The sequence below is a fragment of the Dermacentor albipictus genome, chromosome 3 (assembly GCF_038994185.2).
Source record: "Dermacentor albipictus isolate Rhodes 1998 colony chromosome 3, USDA_Dalb.pri_finalv2, whole genome shotgun sequence".
Taxonomy (NCBI): Eukaryota; Metazoa; Arthropoda; class Arachnida; order Ixodida; family Ixodidae; genus Dermacentor; species Dermacentor albipictus.
In genome coordinates, this window is record NC_091823.1 from 144,670,513 (window position 1) to 144,690,924 (window position 20,412).

At 45.4% G+C, this 20,412-nt stretch overlaps 1 protein-coding gene across 1 annotated transcript in view; it reads right to left on the reverse strand.

Moving 5' to 3' along the window:
• The window catches only part of LOC135905348 (zinc finger protein 22-like), a 29,588-nt gene extending 18,826 nt beyond the window's left edge, over positions 1-10,762 (reverse strand). Inside the window, exons 1-4 of the mRNA XM_065436379.2 lie at positions 10,239-10,762; positions 7,762-7,838; positions 5,267-5,387; positions 2,809-2,879 (exon numbers count right to left, since the gene is read on the reverse strand). Of these exons, the coding sequence (XP_065292451.2) occupies positions 2,809-2,879; positions 5,267-5,387; positions 7,762-7,838; positions 10,239-10,360 (391 nt within the window). The 5' untranslated portion in view covers positions 10,361-10,762. The remainder of the gene's footprint in view (positions 1-2,808; positions 2,880-5,266; positions 5,388-7,761; positions 7,839-10,238) is intronic.
• Positions 10,763-20,412: the final 9,650 nt, after the last annotated feature.

The following is a 20,412-nucleotide window of genomic DNA, read 5'->3' on the forward strand; positions in this document are numbered from 1 at the left end:
TATGCATGTTGTAAATTCTTAAGTCGAAATCGACAGCTATAAATATCTTAACGGAAGCAGTTTACACAAATGCGATATTTGTTTCCGAGGCAGAGTTGCTAAATCCTGAACGTTCTGTTTTAACTCCTTTAGAACGCAACTCTTAAATCTAGAGCATGCGTACGCTTGTAGACTTGCGCAAGCTCACGTCTACGCACCATGCATCTGTCGCAGGTCGTGAAAAAAAGTGGTTTGCATTTACAAAGTCGCTCTACAGCACTCGTTCACTGGACTCACTCATACACCCCTAATTGAGAGGCAAGGAGCGCCGACGCGAGGCAGCCGAAAAGTGCGATAACAGAAAGGAGATATTAAACAAGACCGTGCCGCGTTTCGACTAGTACGAGCCGTGCCGCACAATCTGCGCTTACGTCGGCGCGCGAACGCCAACTTGCTCATGTCCGCAAGGGCGTGGGTGGTTGGGGCATCAGGCGGCCGTCCTTGCGGTGGGCGTCGGCTTCGGCGGCATAACCGAGTGAACGAGCACAGCAAAAAATGAAAGCCCACGCGTAGCACAGCGGGGTTTGAAAGGCGCGAGGAGGAAAGCAAAAACTGTGATGCAGTGGAACTGTGAAGTGCAAATCGGAGGAGTGCATGACAAAAGCGTGAGAAGATAGCCGTAATGCGGCGACGATTACTCATAGATGGCGCTAGATTAGCGCGTGTCGTCCGGGAGATCTGTCCACGGCGGTTGCTTTGAATCGCGCCCATGCCATACCCGTGCGCTGGCTTTCAGGACCTGCAAGTTGGCGAGGCAGTCGCGACGCACTTCGCTCCACTTGCACGAGAAAACATTGTCCCTGCAGCCAATATATTGTGAAATGAAAACCCGTATTGAGCACCACTAAAATTTCGCATTAGGGAGTATCGTAACTGTAGATCAGTCTATCTAAACTTGTCAACTTCCGGCGGGCATTTTCGCAAAATATGTAGGCCTTAAATAAACCAATAGCTGCTTCCAATCACTGGAATTTACCTTCTCAATTGCGACGAACATCGCTAATATCACTGTATGATTGGTTCTTCTAAACATATCTCCATTTTACATGCGTTTGGATAGCAAAATGTGAAATGGCCATAAGCTGAAGCTTCCTCTTCGAATAAATGTTTTTGAACACAATGGATGGATGGAACCACTAATGACGTCACCAACCCGCATGTTGATACCTTCATTTCGATTGTACACCGATATTCACTCTTTTACAGGTCAACAATATCTGTGGAACATTGCACCTGCAGATTTTGAGTATCGCCTATTCATTCCTAGCATTAGACGTAACCTCTTCGGGTCTTGGGCAAAGGACACGCTGAGAGTACAAATTTCCAAGCTGTGATTATAAATTCGAGGTTGAAGAATACCACAGAATACCACGTCTTGATGTGATGGATGTAAGCTCCAACCAATAGTGAGCTAGGCAGGAACAGCTTTACCATCTCATGCATACACTCACCGACTTCTGTTGTTATTGACCAAAAAAGAAAAATAAAACCGCATATGAGCCCCTACCTCTCTACGCGCCTTGGACACATACCACATTGTTTAAAATAGGTCGCCCAATGCGCATATGCAAGAGTGATGTCGGTGACATCAGATCAGAGCGGAAACACGTGAAAACTTGCAAATCCTGAGACCAGTGCCAATAAACAGTTTAACAGCAACAACCACGCCACAATACGTTGAACGGAAGGACTGCATACATTGTAGAACACCACTAAGGTGCGACCGATTTTTTGTAAATCAGCGAGAGAGCTTTCTTAAATGGCCCTTCAATAGGTTTGTCGGTTTAAACAAATGGGGCGGCTTACAAATCAGGTGGCGGCAACCATGTTTCCAATTCATAGAATGGCTCCGGACCAGGAAACAGTTGCAATATTAAAAACATGTTTACGCGTCCATCCTCTTGAAGGAGCGGCATTTTGAGAGAGACAGTCAAGGCCCCCCAAACTGATACCAGAGCGCAATGCGGACTCCTTGCAACCGCATCACCCGTAGCACGTGAGTTCGATTGATCATTCAATGCCGGAACACAAATGATGTGTCGTGCGGCCAAAAAAAAAACAGTATAAACTGGAGGAGAGACTCAGTACGTTAACCTGGCCTAGGCCCTCGATTCCTGTGTGGGATAGGGCGAAGAAGGAACGATGCTTGTGGACGCTAGTCCTAATCGAGTACTAATCGAGGCAAAGGGGTAGAGTTCCTGTATGTGGTTACACTCGCCTCTTCGCGGCAGCGTAGCACGACAATTTCTTGTCGTCTATCCTCTCCGATTGGGAATTGATTTGAAAAGTTGTCTTACCAAAACACCTCCTTGACGGCAGCTGATAATTTCCAGTGGATAAACGAAATTTGCACTGGCGACTGATAAGGGGCGCTTTAACGACAGGCTACTCGAGAAACCACAAAACGTAAACAAAAAAAACATGTGTGCTTGGCTCGCTACGCATTGCAAGACTCGCTACTATGCGCCCATTCTAAGGCCATATCCAAGAAAAATCACCAAGCGCTTATGGCATATACGAATTGATTAGCCTGAAAATAAATTGATTCAAAAACTTTAGGCACGCACATTATGTGTAATGTTCTCTACTAGCACTCAAGTAATCCCCATGCATTCCACTCTAAAAGCAGAAATCGAAATGGTGACGCTGGTAAGCTGTTCTTTTTAGCAATACGTGCGCAGCGTTCGTGATCGATGTAAATATTCTTTCCTCTGTGAGGTGTTAATTGTCTACGGAAGTGGTAATGGTCGGAGGCCACGCCGTACATACCATTGACGTCAGTGGCATCCGTCCCGCTGTTCATCGCGTTCCACAGGTCATCGAAGGAGTCGTCACAAGTCCTGGAATTATACAGATGTGTTAGACTCCTACTCCTCGCTTGCAGGTAAGCCACAATATGCCTGAAGAATTGTTTCTCAAAACCAAATTTGGAATAATGAAACAGGTATTTTGAAAACGAGCGTGATACCTATGTTTCATTTCATCTAAACGCTCACTCGCCGACTGGCGTAGGGATAACGACCCACCCGATGCAAAATCTTGTGCATGGAGTTCATAAATCTTGGTGGAAACGCCGTCTTGACATGAACGAACAGTGTCAAATAACGCGTTTAGTTCAATTACAACGGGTCTAATTAGGACTTTGTAGTTATGTAAAGTCAGTGGTAACTCTCCATTTGTTGTTGTAGTGACAGTTCTCCGCTGCAGTTCATCTGCCACAGTGTCAACTTGCAGTGCGCAATCGCGACCATTATTTCGAATAAGCTGAATGGAACATTTTAAATCATTTTCTTGACACGTAATGAGTAGGGAAGATAACCGATGGCCATTAGGGGTTACAGACTGGATTCCAAGGGCAGGGAAGTGTAGGAAGGGATGGCAGGAAGTTAGGTGGGTGGATGCGATTAAGAAATTTGCAGGGACGACATGGCTACCATTAGTACATCACCGGGGTAGTTGGAGAAGAACTTTGCCCTGCAGTGGGAGTAAGCAGGCTGATGATGATGATACTGATGATGCTGAAGCTGCTGCTGCTGATGATGATGGGATGATGACAATGACGATGATGATGATGATGTGAAGCATGAGATATATGAAAACCACAAATGATGCTATAAACAAGTAAGGAAAGTACCAAGTAGCAAGGTAATAAAATTATTTTGTGCCTCCATCAGCCCCCCCCCCCCCCCCCCCCCCGCCACGAGCCACTCTTTGCGTGCGGTTAATATAATCCAATTGTTCAGAAAGCTCAACAGATGATGCACTAACGAACACAACCCTGCAGACTAGCAACCCTCGCGGCTTCTGTGACCTTATGTGTCGTTCGCAAAGTCGATCGGAATGGGTCGCGAAGCTTCGCACGAAATGTGGTCCGTAACGGATTGTCACCGACATCAGGAAGTGCAGTTTGGTGAATAGAGATTGTAGCACGGTTGTGTAAGTATGCAATAACTATCCAGAAAGAAAAACTATCTTTAAGCGAAAATTCACTGTTTGATTTTATTCAAGAAAAATGAAATTCCTGATATTTGTTCAGCAACTGCAGCGATGGAACGAAAGAAAACTCTCTTTTACTTTATAATAAACAATGAATGGCTCCATCATACTGTGTCCGCTACAAAATGAGGGTGCTCGCGCAGCTATAGCCTGCAACGCGAAAAAGCTTTTGAAGGCACGCACGTAAAAGAAACCATCATGATGGACGAAACAGTGCTTCCCACGTGGGCGTTGAAAATGTCCTGGCTCAACGAAAACGATGCCGATCCTAAATCACCTCCTCTCGCAATCCCATGCATGCAAGCACACGATGCAGCGCCAGTTTATCACAGCATATCACCACTATGGCTCCTGTGTTTGCTAGCTCCAAAGAGAACGCACTTTCTTAAGCACCTACTACGATTTATCCTCCGATAGAACACTCGATTAACAGAACTTGTGCGAGTACGGGAAAGCTCGCCTACGTATTCGCTTCAAGGATAAAACATTCTGTGAAAGCATGCCCGAAGGTATACACTGATTCCTTTCACAGAGTCGCCTTAAGGAACTCGCCTTTGTTGAAGGTGCAAAAAAGTCTCTTTGTATGGCGTAAGGGAACAGTTGCAATGCGTAGAGAATGACGTTAGGAATAAGGAAGCCCCTTATTCCTTGGCATGCCGCTCCCGCGCATGCCACGGAATTCAACAACTGTAACGCCATTCGTCGACCTCTATAACGAACGCTAGAGTGGTCGACTTCAGAAGAACTTGGAACACTCCTTGCGGCCGGCGTACCCATGCTGCATAGCCTCAGTAAACTTTGACATAACCCTATTTCATTTTATGAGCCTTATAGGAGTATCTTTCTTTCACAATCTTCATATATTGCATAATGTGGACTGAGTAAGCAGGGGACAAACCTGCAAGTGTACCGCACATTGCAGCCTGTTAAGAGGATGGGAAATCAGGCGAGCCTTTGTAGCTCAACGGTTGCAGCATGGGGTCTGGACAGTGCCGTGTGGTGTTCCCTCCTTACTCTCTCCGGGTCCTGTGACGCTGTTGCAACCATGAATTACGCCAAGGCAGGCTGCGCCGGCCGAACGCTCAAAGCTGCTGATGCAGTACCTGTTTCAGCCATCAGAGCTAGCCAACTCAAGCTGAAATTACTGAGTACAGGCATATTGTTACACGGGCAGTAATTGCTGTCGTCTCAGAGTTGCTTTTTAATAGACCATTTGTAAATGTGAACTTACGTTGCACCGTCTTCAAAACTGGCTGATGCTTCCCCCATGCCAGCGAGGCTTGTGCTGGCATTATCGATGCTGCTAACGCACTCCAGTTGCTGGTAACTAGTGATGCTAGTGTCAGTGATGTCTGTATGGCATAAAAGTATAGTAAACGTGTTAATTCACTTTAGTGCAAGGGCGATTCATGACAAATCGATATTTCATGCTCATTGTGCAAGGCAAGTAGCTTTTACTGGTAGGGAAACTTAATGTTGTGCTTCCGTACACAGTGCCTTTTCTTTCTGCAACCTTCCTGTTTGTGTGCAAGAATTTCCTGGCGATGAAGAAGGCAAGCACGATCAAGATTGTGCAGTATTCGATTCTTCTGAATATTACCAGATTTTATCTCAAACCGCGAGCAGAACACGAGAGTGCTGGAATTGAGAAACTAGAAGTTGGTTTCCTGTGCGTCGAACCCTTGACCCAATCAATATATTTGCTGTTTTATCCGGTAATAAGCACACTAGATGCCTCACGACGTTCTTACCTTATTTTGATCTATTACGAGCAGCAGACACAGCCCAATGCGGACAACGACAAAGAAAAATTGAGAGGACGCATTTCTACCGAGAGATTTTAATTTTTTGTTTGACGTATGCCTTTAATTGGTCGACCATTTATGACAGATAGGTGCGTCATGCAACGACGTACTCGCCTTTCAGAAACTGATTATCCGAGACCGGTTTGCTGCCTGCGGTAGCTGAAGTTCCTAAGCACTGGCTGTAAGCACTGCACGTTTAGAAGATCGTTACGAACGCTAAAACGACCGACCTCGTCCATGTTCCCCTGTAGGCCATCAACGAACTATACAACTATCACACTATCACAAATATTTCTCAATGCGCATATGGAAGAGTCCTATTCCAGTCACCAGATGAGTTTGGAAAGAAATGCGGAAGTGCTAATTCACGGGACAATGCCACTGAACTATGCAACGGAAAGCGTCATAGTGCGTTAAAAGTGTAGACCGAATGGATAGCGCTGCAAGGACTGTAGCTAGGCGCACATCTTCGCTATATCTGCGCAGAAATTGCGTGAAATCGAAGAGAGTAAAGCGCGAGAGACATAAAATGCCTAAATTACGGCAGAGCCTTCCTGAGAATGACCATCGACGCTACTGAAATTAGCATTAAAACTGAAAGGACACGCTGCATTGTCTCATAGACCTTTATTTAGAATATGAAAGGGGGGGGGGGAAGGGAGTTTACTAAGAGTGGTCATGAATCATGACACCCAATTGTTACACCCAAATGTGCGAGTCTCTGAGCCTTCGTACGTCACAGAAAAGATTAAACGCGGATTCCGAACCACCTGAACTAAAGATATGAGTTTCATCTTTGACTTCAAATGAAATACAGTGTGATAGCATAGGCGTAATTTAAGGAACTAATTTTTTTAGTGTATGCCATTCTCAACTTTTATAGTCATGCCGTTGAACTCGCAATGTTCATGAGGTTTGCGAAAGAGGTAGCGCAGATACTCGCACAACGAATGATGCTTGATGTATACAAGGAATGCCAATCGCCCCACAGAAAAGAACATTCAATTTAGAAGGGCGGTATTTCAGCATGGCGTAGATTTTCTTGTTTCAAAGCGTGACAGTTTTCAAGTAGTGGCACACTCACTGGAAATTGTTGGGTACTGTGACTGGTACTCTGTCAACACGAAACATGTTTCAGAAGCTTATTGTTGGGTTATTTGGTAAAGGCAACAGAGGGTGAACAACTACCCAAAAATTTTGTGTCTCCTTGCCTTGCATATTCGTTAATTTGTTAAGATTCTTTATGCTGTGACTGTCACTTGGCTTGCTTCGTAGAAAGTAACAAAGAGCTTAAATATAAAGTATTTCAGCTGCCCACAACTGTATGCTGTGACCTCTGCCGTTGGCGTAATTGGATTAATTATTGCACTGGGCCGAAAACGTAGTAGTACCGCTACGGCCCTCCCGTAAAGACATCGAAAACGCCACCCTGATTTCACATATTAATCTGCATTTGCATCAAAGCACTTCCTTTGTCAACCAGCTTGATTGGTTTGAGGGAAACATTATCGCGATGTTCGGAGGAGAAACCCACAGACTCTGCTTGGCAAATAAATTGGTAGACCAATGGTCCCATGATCCCATTTTTGAGGGAATTAATACCTGTAGAGAACGTACAGTCTCGGCTACTGCCGTTCACATCTAGGAGCGTCCTTTACCTGCCCACTGATAAAAGAAGATATAACAATCACTGCATAGGTTAGGTTATGTATGAATTTGCATATATTCAGATAAACACAAATTTCTCAAAAAGGACACATAAGTTGGCTCATGCGGAAACCGTCTTGACGACGCTGGTAAAGTTCATCTTTTTACGCAGTAAAGGTACCACTGCCACGGTAACCGTAGGGGCAATCTCCTACGTTTGTTGTGAACAATCTTCGCAAGTTCCACCCGTGGCAAATGGCCATCGCCTACATACCGTCGACGTTGTAAGCCCCATCGGTTATCGGCGTGGGCTGTGTGTTCCACTGGTACTTCCAGGCTTCATCAGGAATGCTGCAATTATTAAAGTATTGGTCAGACAATTACTAGCTGTGAGAAAATAGGTTCAATTTATGTTTCATTAAAAAAATTTAGAAGAAGTAAAGTCGTGTTTTGTAACCGCGCTACTTGCAATAGTTCGTTCTCGCCAAAGACTGACTATGCTGGCTGGATAGGACGAACCGCACACTCGGGGCACTATGCGGTGAAGAGCGCTCATCCACCATGCACGAAACCGCACCTTTACTTGCACGAACACTGTCAGTTTAACCTTTGAAGTACTCACAATGAGTCCTATGTACTTTTCTGTATAGCATGCTTGCTCCACTTTGCACAGATACAGAATCCTAACAATTATTTCGGAATAATATCTTGATGCATGGAACATATCTTTTGTATGAATAAATCAGGTTGAAGTACAAGAATGACAATGCGCAGACGTTCTCTGTAAATACAATTCAAACCTGCGCTGATATTCGAAAAATTTCTATCTGTACCCGCCTGATGGGATTCGGCATCCCCGCGGCCAATGCGGCGTTTTAACGCCAATTACATTATGACTGATGGATACGGAAGCTGTGACTAATATATCGTATTTTAGTTATTTGAAATTATGGGCTCCAATGACTTGCTCTGAAGAACAGAAACATAATTCGATCTCTTAGCCAAGTAATAATTTGAGCGCTTGCGTAAAAAAATGACGAGTTCAAATGAGCTAATGAAGAACTACAATGGAGTTCATAAATATTTGTATTCAAGCGATGCTAACTTTGCTTCTCTGTTACTCGCCGAAGCCTATTTAAAAATTCTAAAAATTTTATTGTGAGAACGGCATGAAAATTAGCTGACGTGCAACGTGCTACTTTACGTTAGGCGGTACCGTAGAATACAGTGATTTTCACTTCCCTATCCGGATGGTATGAAGTCGCCCCTGTTTGCTCTTTGAAAAGAAAATGATTTACAACACAGTAATCTAAACTTCACTTGTCAAAAAAGTTAACAGGAAAAATACCGTTATCGGCCAAACAACCTCAAGCGGGAACAGTGTGTTTTCTCTGTAATGCTTATTTTTATTTATTTATTTATTTATTTATTTATTTGAGTACCCTAAGGGCCCGTTAGGGCATTACATAGGGGGGGACGAAAAAGTTCAAGCATGATTGAAATCTGTACAATGTAAATATATGAAGGCATTAGGAACCATAAAAAACATCTAGCAGAAGCAAACAAAAAAAAGAAAGAAAGAAAAGGGTAACGAAATTTATACAATGTTTAGTAGCGTGAAACGCGCATAACAACATAAAATGTGATGCAAACAATCAGTACCCATCAGAACACGAGGTTAAGGATAAACACTTAGGTAAACAGCCTACACAGACACATATCTGATGAAACGGAATGAATTTTACACAATGCCAAGCACTTGAAAACACTTTATATAAATATTCAAGAAAACGTGGGATCTGACAGGTTAACACACTCTAAAAAGTTTAGCAGTGCTGCATGAAATGATGATGATTCCGTAAGCGAGACAATGTTTGCAGGTAGCGAGTTCCATTCGGCAATAGATAAAACTAGAGGCGAATTCTGATAAGCGTTAGTCCTGGCAAATATAGGTTTTACTTTATGAACATGGTCTGTGCGGGTAGAGATATGGGGAGCGGGAAGAATATGGGCTCGAGCGGCCTTTAAGCAACACATGGAAATAGAAGAGCAATCGCTTTAAACCAACTTGCATTTTTTTAATCCGCAGTAATGTTTTCTATAATTAACGCTTTGAGCTGGCAGTACTCAATTGATCATACGTTTTTTTTTTCATTGACAAATCACAGTATTATTGTTGACTTCGACGAGTTGTCTAAAAAACACTTATGGTTCGGCACATAAATTGCTCACAGTGGCTAAAACTAACTCCGAGGTTTCTCGTGCAAAAGCGGCGACGTGATAGAACGCATGCCATGGGAGTGCAGTGAACATAAATTTCCACCGCCGTAGCTTCTGTAACTATCACATAAATGCAATCACCGGCCTTTTTGCAGTGTGCTTTCATCGAAATTTGGTGGTCGCACTTGGGACTGAGCCTGGGACCTCGAGCTATAGTAGCCCGTGGCGTCTGTGTGGTGCAATAATCATGTATTGCAGAAAAAATTTCCTTTTGTACGTTCGCTTTATGCCCCGAGAAATCTGATCCTGAACGCTAAACAGCTGACATGGCGCTGAACATGGCAATATTGTCGCATCGCCCTTGCGTGGATGCGTATTGACCTAAGAGAGCCTCCCATTGAAAAGATCATGTTGGCTGTCAAAATGACCCGTTTACGATGGGAACATATGTACAGATATACAAGCCTATTATATGGATCTTGTCTAAGGGTAACAGTATTCAATGAAGAATTAACAAGCGGTAAAACTCACGTTAGGTAGGCACCCAAAGTAGATGAAGCGCCCATGGTACCGCCACAGCTTGTACTTGCAGTGGCGTCGTCCATCGTACTAAACTCTGGAGGCGCGTATTCGTAGCTTCTTTCATTAGCCATTGCCTGCTGTTTCGATGCCGTGTAACTGGCGTGTATTCACGAATGCGCGATATCGAATCACCGCGCATGCGCACCTAATGCGAGCGAAGAATAGAAACTAATAAACTTTTGTCACTTCAGGATTTCGATCAAAATGATACCACACAACTGGGAAAATCTGGGCCTTCGAGTTGCCACTACCTTCACGCGACTGCGCAAATTTTTAACGCTAGCAGAGGCAAGCCGATAAACCTTGCAAGCCATCTTTCCGCCGAATGTCCTACCCAAAGTAACCCTCAATCACAGCAACAAAAACAAAATGTACATTTATCGGATGATATCGCTACTTGTTGTTCATGGTTGTATCGAAGTGAAGTGCCCATCTTGCTGGGAAAAGATTGTTGCTCGTGCAAGCACTCGTGGGCATGCAGGAGCTATACAAGCAATGTTATCGCGAACTAGCTTATGATTACCAGATGCTAGAATTCTGCTGACTACTGTGGCACTCCCTGGATCAGCTGAAATCAAGCAGGTAGTTCTTATCACCCGACGAGTGGCACTCATTTTGTTCTGTTGCCCTCAAATTGCAGTTGCTTCGCTAACACCTAGCAATAGAGAACTGCAACTACTTCGCACTTGGCGCGCTTCTTCGATAACGAAAGCTCACGCGTCGTGCATAGCCGTAGCTCAGTCACACTGCGCACACTGGGGACAGTTTTGGGTGGTTGCTTCAAAGTTGTGAATTAATTTCAGGCCCAGCACGACCGGCAGTGAAGTCGTTAAACAAAAAACGCTACTGCCCAAATCCGCCCCTCGCAAATTTGTTATGCACAAACTTTAACCAAAAATGGATTACAAAGAATCAAGTTCGCAATCTTCATAATAATTAGGAGTATGGAGCCAGAACAGATAAGGGTCCGCGAGCACAAGCAAGCCGAGTCAGCAGTCCAGTCTGTCTTCGCTGTGCTCCCACTGTGAGCGAATTTACACCCATGTTTTCGCCGGCCCTTTTATTACAAGAGGGACAGGTGCCATTTAGTCATGCATACACTGTTTCATAAAAATAGTTGCGGTTTGGGTTTGCGCCGCTGTAAATCCGAATGAATATTTAGAACAAATCGAGAAAATTGAAGACGCATATCGTTTTTCAGATTGTTCTACATTGGGCAGACTTCGTGTGCTTTTTGTATTAGCTGTAGCAGGGCCAGTTGAAGATAATATAAACTCAGCACCAGCAGGTGATTTTAACGCGCTAATGACTCAGGCGACGCTAATTTATTGGAGTAAATTACGTATGTTTTTATGGCGTAAGTATAAGTCAGAAGTCTCGCCAGCATGCTGATTGCAGCGCAAGACCACAAGCCGCCTCTGAAAAGGATAGAATGCATGGGCATTTCAATGACGTCACATAGAGAATCCCCAGATGCTCATTAGGTGGTACAAGCGCATTCCAGTAATTCATTTCTTGCTACTGCCAAATGCTGGTTTCATTTTTGTTTTTTATATGTTCGTGATGACATACGTGACAGCATGTGGCTTTCGTACAGGAATATGTGCTCAGAATGCAAAATGGAACGACAATAATTTCCCTGCTTTGTATATCGAAAGCTTTCTAAGTGAATTTTGCAATAAACATTGACATCAAATGCAAGCATAGCTGTACAGTGTTCGCGTAAATACGTAACTCAACTGATGCAACACTTCTGCCGTTGCGTGATATTGCCTCGTAAATACTTCTAATTATACCATATATTATTTGGAAATGAATGATTACAGTGTTTCTACTTGTTTGCAACGAAGTTGATACTTGCTAAGCGTCTTAAGCACAGCTACTTAATAAAGATATAGGTGAACATATTATTGACTGTATAGAAGAAATGTACCGCACCCAAAGTTGCCATTACGATGACCTGCTTTAGTGATCTAAAACCTGAATTCCAATAAACCTTCGCTTTTGACACGTTCCACAGCTTGCTCCCCAGCCTGCCATAGTGTCGGCCTACTCTGTGAATACCTTCTGTATCTGATGAAATTTTCCGTGCGAGGTTATCGGCGAAGTATGCGCGGTGCTTTGTTTTGTTTCTTTCGCGTTTTTTTCCAAACCGCTTTCAACCAGGGAACCCGTTTTCTGCATGTATTGCCATTCGTTTGCGCAACGAACGTTTTTAATGCGATAGCGTTAGGAGCCCCTTGTCGCAGAAAATGTGGCGGCGGCGTTCGGCACCGGCATCCCCTAAAGCGAAACTTCCTACACATATATTAATGTATATGTATGCGCCGCAATTTGCTCTATGGCCCTGTTATAGGCGGATTATATTGCAGCATCATTCTGTTACAGAAGTTGATCGTACCTTCTCCTACATCTTTCAGAAGGTATTTCCTTGGAAATTCGGTAATGACAGCCCCCCCCCCCAAAATGTCATGAGGCAAAACATCGGTACCACATGTCTGTTGTGTTAAATCTTATCAGAATTCAATATTATTGCAACGGAAACCAAAAAGTGATAGAATATTTTTTTTTGCGTGGCTGCGCACTATCTCTCTGATCGACTAACGCAAGATACGGTCATTATATGGCATAAGGGGTTGTGGATGTTAAGAATATGGTACTTATTATCTTCAGGCGTGCGCTCGCCAGGGCGGCTTCCCTAACAGTGGAGCAGCTGTTCGGCGACACCTTGCGCAGGAACCCCTTCCAGAACATTCTCGTGGTTGCCACGCCATTCCAGGCGAAGGCGTACGCCCAGGCCAAGGTTTAGCAGATTTGTATGGCAAATATTACCATAAAAGCAGCGGCCTACATGGCTGCTAGCACGCCATATGTAAAGGAGCGATCCGCGGAATCAACCTGGATATCAGGGACGCAGAAATGACGAAGATGATCGTCAACCGGAGAAACCCTAGTGCACTGGGGCTTAGAAGAATTAAGACACCGATAGTGATGGTCTTGTTCGAAGGACACAAGGTCCCCCTAAACTTCGTGTGTGATGGTGTTCGCTACCCTTGTTCATTGTATCGCAGACAAGTAGAGGTTGGTTATGCGTGTGGAGAATTGGGCCACAGGGCCGATGTTTGCCCAAAGGGAGAAGATCAGAAAAAAAATCGGAGGATGCTTAAGCTTCGCCTTCAAGAGTGGAATGCGACAGCGTTCCCTTCGACCCGCCAAGGGGTGTAAGGCAATGCGCTATGGCGCAGCGATCACTTACGAGGTGCCCCGCATCCAACTTCGCACCCACCAATCACGCGGCGAGCGTCGAGCAACCAGCGTTCAGCGCGGCAACGAAACGGGCGCCTGAGCCAGCGGAACGAACCAAAGAACTCGGTGTCTGGGAGGGGGAAACGATGTACGCCAGCCAAACGTCGTGATCAGTACGGGCAAAGAGATAGACAGATAGTGATCTAAAGAAAGGAAGGACACTTCATTCTTCAAACCGTGAGGGTGCACGGCGAAGCATCGTCAGGGGAGAGGGAGTCCCGGCCGCGACGCACCTGGCACCGATCCCCGCACAGCCCCAATGCGCGCGTGGCACGCCATCTGTCGGGGCAGTGCCGTACATTGATAGGAGGGGGTCTTCTGTGTTTGCCACAAGATGGCTCTGCGTGTGCGGAAAGCGCAGAAGAAATGTAGCGGAAACGCACTTCGCTACTCGTGTAACTGCGACTTCTGTAGTTACATGTTCATAAATACCGATATACACCGCAGTACATTCATGTGACATCGTCGGGTACCCTTTAGGCAGCGCGGTGTTTTCCTTCGGAGTTTTGTCGAAATGTCAGCATCTCGTTCCTTCGTCGTGGCGACTGATCTCGCAATAGCGGCGGAGGAGCTTCGGCACTTCATCGAACAGCAACCGCACCTCCATAGGTTGCTGTGTTTAGTTTACCGGATATGGACCCACATATCAGTCACGTATTAGCCCAGTGTACTCTGGGTGCTTCAGTGAGAGGCAGTGTCGTGGCGACTGCGATCTGCACAGTCAGCGGGGTCTCCATTCAGTTGCAGCCAAACAGTCACAAACAATAATGCTGTGAGCGCAAACAACTGACGGAAAAATATCCTAAAAAAATATCCTATCATCTCACAGTAAGGGTATAAACAATAGACGCGTCCGGCTTCTCAGTGGCAGCAGAGTGAGTACTCCAAGCTTCAGCTGCAGAAATTCAGGGACAGCGAATGGCTGCTGGACCTCCCCTCAGACGACGTCAGTAATTAAGGCTGTTGGCTGCGTCGAAGAGAACATCGTGAGTAGTCCTTCACGTGAAAGTGTTATGGGGGTCTTTCGGAGTTCGTCGGAGACAATAGTATTTGAATTTTTCCCCTCGCCGACAACACCAGGCGGCGATGTTGCTGAGTGCGCTTTTCCAACGTCTTTTTAATACCCGTGGCTTCCGTTCGAAATATTTTAATGGTTTTGGCTGGTCTACGTATCCATCCTGTGTAACCCACTTGTTTCAAACCGCAGTGAGGAAGAACACTTTTCTCTCTGACATGTGCGGGTCGACGTGGCTGAATGTCTGCCCCGAAGGTCACGGTGTTCTCGTTCGGCGTTCCTATTCAACTTCGGCCCTCTCCTTGGGCATGACGCTCGTAAATGTTTGCAGAAATACGCTGTGAAACTGCAGCTCATCAAAGATTGAGTTGTTAAACATAGCGGTTCTCCAAAGGTTTCCTGCCAGCTTTCCAGATCTCCAAACGGTGATCCGTTAATGATTGGTGGCTTCCTTGGCTTTGCAGCTCACGTCACAGCGGCTTACACGGGCACTCTCACTGTGGCAGTTGTTGGGGCCATGATCGTCTTAGTCTTCTCAGGCGGAGGTCCGTACTAGGGCGGTAGGCGTAGCCCGCGGCTAGCTCGCTCGTCCATGACGACGTTCAATAATTAACGCGACAGCGTTAAGGAGATCGTGTCGCAGAAAAGCCAGTGTCGTCGGCGTCAGTCGTGAGCGAGAAATCCTGGAAGGCAATTCTTAAGTAAAAACAACTTGCGAGATTGGCTGGGTGGGAATCAAACCAGGGTCTCTGGAGTGGGAGACGGAGTCGCTACCACTCAGCCATGAGTTCTATGGGTTCTATGAGTTCTATCATGAAGCTGCACATGAGTTCTCCGACGGCTGAGGCATGTGGTCGCTGCTATCATTGTGCCCGTTTTAAACTTGTTTTCTGAGGGCAGTTTCGCAGAATAAAGAGTTGTTTTCGTGACTCACGGTTCTTGCTACTGTGCTTTTCACCGTCAACATCAACGATTGAACCGCGTCTTTGTGGAACTTTCGTCGACAGTAAAAGAACGTTGTGGATGGCTCTGCTATCGCAAACAGCAGAGACCAGCGGAGCTGAGGGACATTTAGGCTACAGAAAAATGCATGCCGTCGTCCTCTGTGGGAGGTTTCCGTCGGGACCACGCGCCACTGCAGGCGCCCGCCACAACAGAAGCGATTTGTTGACACGCCATATGCGTGGGTGTCGTCTGCCAGACGCTGCACCGACGCGACACAGCGGCAACCGTCGCACCTCCGCTCCGATGCAAAGGTAGCTTAGCTGAACTGCAGTTCGATAGTCGAAGAAAAACCTCTTAACCAAGTGGACGGTATCTGCACTCGCTCGCAGTACTTTACTCGCAGATGCACTATGTGTCAATTGAAACGCGAGCAACGGAACCCGTGACCAAAGCACAATTGAAGGCAATGATGCGCCGTCAGCTAGTCATCAGCGTCGACAGGCTCGCCCATCCGGTTTCACAGAACTATGCGATGATGCTCGCCATATGCTGCGATATTTTCGCATATTTTCTTAGATTTTTTTGTTTTCTAGCTTTGAAATTAGAGAGAAACAGAACAGAAGAGAACGAGCACGTAGATCGAAGAGAAGAGAACAGAAGAGAAAATATCGCAATATAGGGCGAGAATCGTCGACCGCTGATATCAAACCAGGCGTTTCCACCCCTGAATGCTGATGAATGGCAGAAGGAAAAGCATTTCGTTGTTCGCATCTCATTTCGCGCCGACAGCAGAATGATTTAGCGCACTGTGACAAAAGAAAATATGGGGGGAGGAACACAACCACAGCAAAGAGGTGGTTACACAGGTTTTCTTATGTTTCCAACACTACGCACGGAAATGTGTAAAACATGCTCGATGTCGTAATAACGCAGGAAAAGTGCTTTTGCTTGGGTATGTGAATCGTTATGTTGCTATTTGGAGGCCTTGATATCAATAAAACGAATTTTTTCTGGCTACTAGTAAAGCGGAATTTCACGTTTTAGGGAAATTTGTCTGCCCAACGCAGCTTCCCACGTGCGCACTTTTATGATGGCCGCCAAATGTGAAATATGTAACCTCATCTCACGGTCCCAGGAGGAACTCCATAGGTTAGAGACTGAAACACGGAAGTGCTTCTTTCCTTGGTAATCATCATCATCAGCCTGGTTACCCCCACTGCAGGGCAAAAGCCTCTCCCATACATCTCCAACTGCTCCGGTCATGTACTAATTGTGGCCATGTTGTCCCTGCAAACTTCTTAATCTCATCCACCCACCTAACCTTCTGGCGCACCCTGCTACGTTTCCCATTACTTGCAATCCAGTCCGTAACCTTGAATGTCCATCGGTTATCTTCCCTCCTCATTACATGTCCTGTCCATGCCCATTTCTTTTTCTTGATTTCAACTAAGATATCATTAACTCGCGTTTGTTCCCTCACCCAATCTGCTCTTTTCTTATCCCTTAACGTGGCACCTACCATTCTTCGTTCCATAGCCCATGGCGTCGTCCTCAATTTAAGTAGCACCCTTTTCGTAAGCCTCCAGGTTTCTGCCCCTTACGTGAGTACTGGTAAGACACAGCTGTTATAAACTTTTCTCTTGAGGGATAATGCCAAACGCACCCCAGCCCAGTTTTATTCTTCTGATTATTTCCGACTCATGATCCGGATCCACAGTCAATACCTGTCCTAAGTAGATGTATTCCCTTACCACTTCCAGTGCCTCACTACCTATCGTAAACTGCTGTTCTCTTCCGAGACTGTTAAACATTACTTTAGGTTTCTGCAGATTACTTTTTAGACCCACCCTTCGGCTTTGCCTCTCCAGGTCAATCAGCATGCGTTGCAGTTGGTCCCCTGAGTTACTAAGCAAGGCAATATCATCAGAGAATCGCAAGTTACTAAGGTATTCCCCATTAACTCTTATCCCCAATTGTTCCCAATCCAGGTCTCTGAATACGTCCTGTAAACACGCTGTGAATAGCATTGGAGAGATCATATCTCCCTGCCTGACGCCTTTCTTTATTGGGATTTTTTCGCTTTCTTTATGGAGGACCTTGGTAATCAACGTACTGAAACATAACGAGAGAACAATACAATTGCTTGCCATCTGGGCCTCACTGGCTAGGTTATTTTAAAGCACCATAAAAAGATGCCGTAAGGAACAGGTCAGTAAAGTAAATCGTGCCCTAAATTAAAAGGAAGCAGTCGCTGCTAGACACGTGCTTTCCAGTTGTGCGACAAATGATAAAGAGGCGAGTTGCATACCGTTAGTTAGTTCCGAATAATTGAAACCATGGCGATTGCGCATGCTCACAAAATACCTCTAAGTGTAAAAAAATGATGTAGAGCGTCCACGATGGGAAGCATTGCCAGAGGATGTCTTGGAAAGCTGGGATCATGAAGAGCCAAAGGCCACGCATTCGTCGGATCTGGATAGCATACAAGAACTAGTAAAAGTATTCAATTAGGTTATCATGACGTTTAATGTCCATTCTGCTGTGTATACACGATTTCGCAGTTTCCACATGATTGCCTCCACAGGTGCTAATTTGACAGCTGGTGCTTGGTGTGCAGTTTCCCCAAGCACTGTGACACATGGCGGTCGGCCCCTTGGTGTCCTCATTATGCGCGGCTTAGCATGACCCTTGGAAAGACGAGTAGGATAGTTGAGCCTATGCTTTATGCCAGAGCCTTCTGAGGCCTCTCGACGGAGGCACCTGATGTTATTGCCTTTGATTTTGCGTGTGCTCCGAGAGACCATTCCCGAAAAATTCGGCGTTCGCATTATCCTCTACCCTTTAAGATTTTTTACGTCCCTAATTTTGGTCATAGCACCTCCACTTTTGCTATTTATATGTAGTGCTCACATATGCATTCTTACATGTTAGGTCTTGCAACGTCCTTTAGTTAGGGTCCATGCTGGGTGGCTGTCATTGTAATATAAACAAAATATAAGGATACGAGAACTCCATCTTCTCCTTCACTACTTGAGCGTAACTCTGCGAATAAGTTAACGCGCCGATGCAGGCGTACCAACTCCTTCACTCGAACGAAATACTTTCTGCTGTTTTTCATTTAGCGAACTATGAGAAAACTGAAGGCCAAGCTAGAATATTTTCTCTTTTTGTTGCTGTCAATTCTTTGACTTGAACCCTAGTAACGTGATAAAAATTGTCAGCGGAGGCCTCCGGCTCGAGTTTCGTTACATGTAGCAGTACGAAGAGCTAACCAATCTTGCCAAATTGGGAGGTATTCCAATCACCGTCATATTCCACTGATCCATGAGTAGCACGCGAGGAGTAATATTTGAGGCCGATGTTATCGATATTTACCGGAACAGAACTTTTCGAGGATTGAACATAGCAGGTGCTGAATGATGCAAACAGCATCAACATCGGGAGTTGAGGCTCTGTGCTCAACACGGAGCCTGATCATCCGGTGTGGTGCTCTCATGGAAATAAAAATAAATACCCACTTTGCTTCTCATACTGACCTTTCCATCTAGCGTTCCGCCACTGACAATAGAAGCCAGGTATGCTAGGAAAATGTATGGCCCTGCATTCCCAACGCACGACGACATTTTTAATGTCAAATGTGTGACCAAGATCCACATAGCTCCAGTGGCCAGCCTACCTGTGCAAAACGTGGTGTCCAAGGACACCACTCCGACCACTGTGCTGACACAATCCACTGCAAAAAGTAAACTTCGATGTCGACCACGCTGCATATTCACGATCATGGGCGAACTGGAAATATAAGTGAAAAAGAAGTCTTCACCCTAAGAGTCAAACAAAGTACCTTCAGAAAGCCTGCGGTGATATGTCATTGTTTTAAACAATGTGACGATGGTTTTGCATCACTTGGTGGTGTGACACTCAATGTTTAGACACGTCTGCCACATCGCATCTACAACTTAACACACCCCTGGACACGACGTCCATGCGAGTAATTCAGATTGATAGATTGGGTAAATTTCTTCTCTCTACATTGAATCGAATTGCGTATTATTCACAATTTGATTTTTATTGATGGTGAGTTTAATGATCAACAATTTGTGTGAAGGCTTTAGGAGCGATGTAAGAGACCGGGTCGTTGAACACGTTCTTGTAACTTCAGGTGCGTCCTTACTATAAACTACGTCCTTACATATTCCAGTATGTAGCACAGTTATGACTCTTCCATTGATTTTTGGATTTTCAAGCTGCGCTTCCCCTCAACTTGGAATGGAAAGTTATTTCATTTCTTGACAATGGCCCACTTGACAGAAGCATTTACTTGATGTAGCAACACGCCTCTTTTCCGCATGCCCCTTTGTCGGAGCTAGCCTCCACCATTTGGTCGCATTTCGATGCGAAAGCATCAAATACTCTATCAGTCAAAAAGCCACGTTAGATGCACGCCTCGACGAAGTAGAGAAACCGAAGGGGACACCTACTTGCGCACTGTGGTGGAACGCGTTACGTGAGGGAAGACGTCACCGCCACGACGTCACGTCACTGTCGCTCTCGGGTGCCTCATTTCCCCGCGCATTGCTTCTCCGCGCAAGCTCTCGCCTTCGTCTTAACTAGGCCTCAGTATCCGATATAAAAATAATTGCATAAAAGCAAATTTAAATGAAAGGACAAACTTTAGAGGTAGTGGGTACTAGAGATAGTAGGTAGACTACGACCCCACGTTCCGAAGCTAGGCGTCTTACAAACGGGGCTAAATCAGCACCTCCTAGAAAGCAGACCTGTGCAATCTGATTCATGACATATTGCTAGTTCAACCAAAGTTTCCATTGCCACGCTCAACGGGACGAAATCAGTGACGTC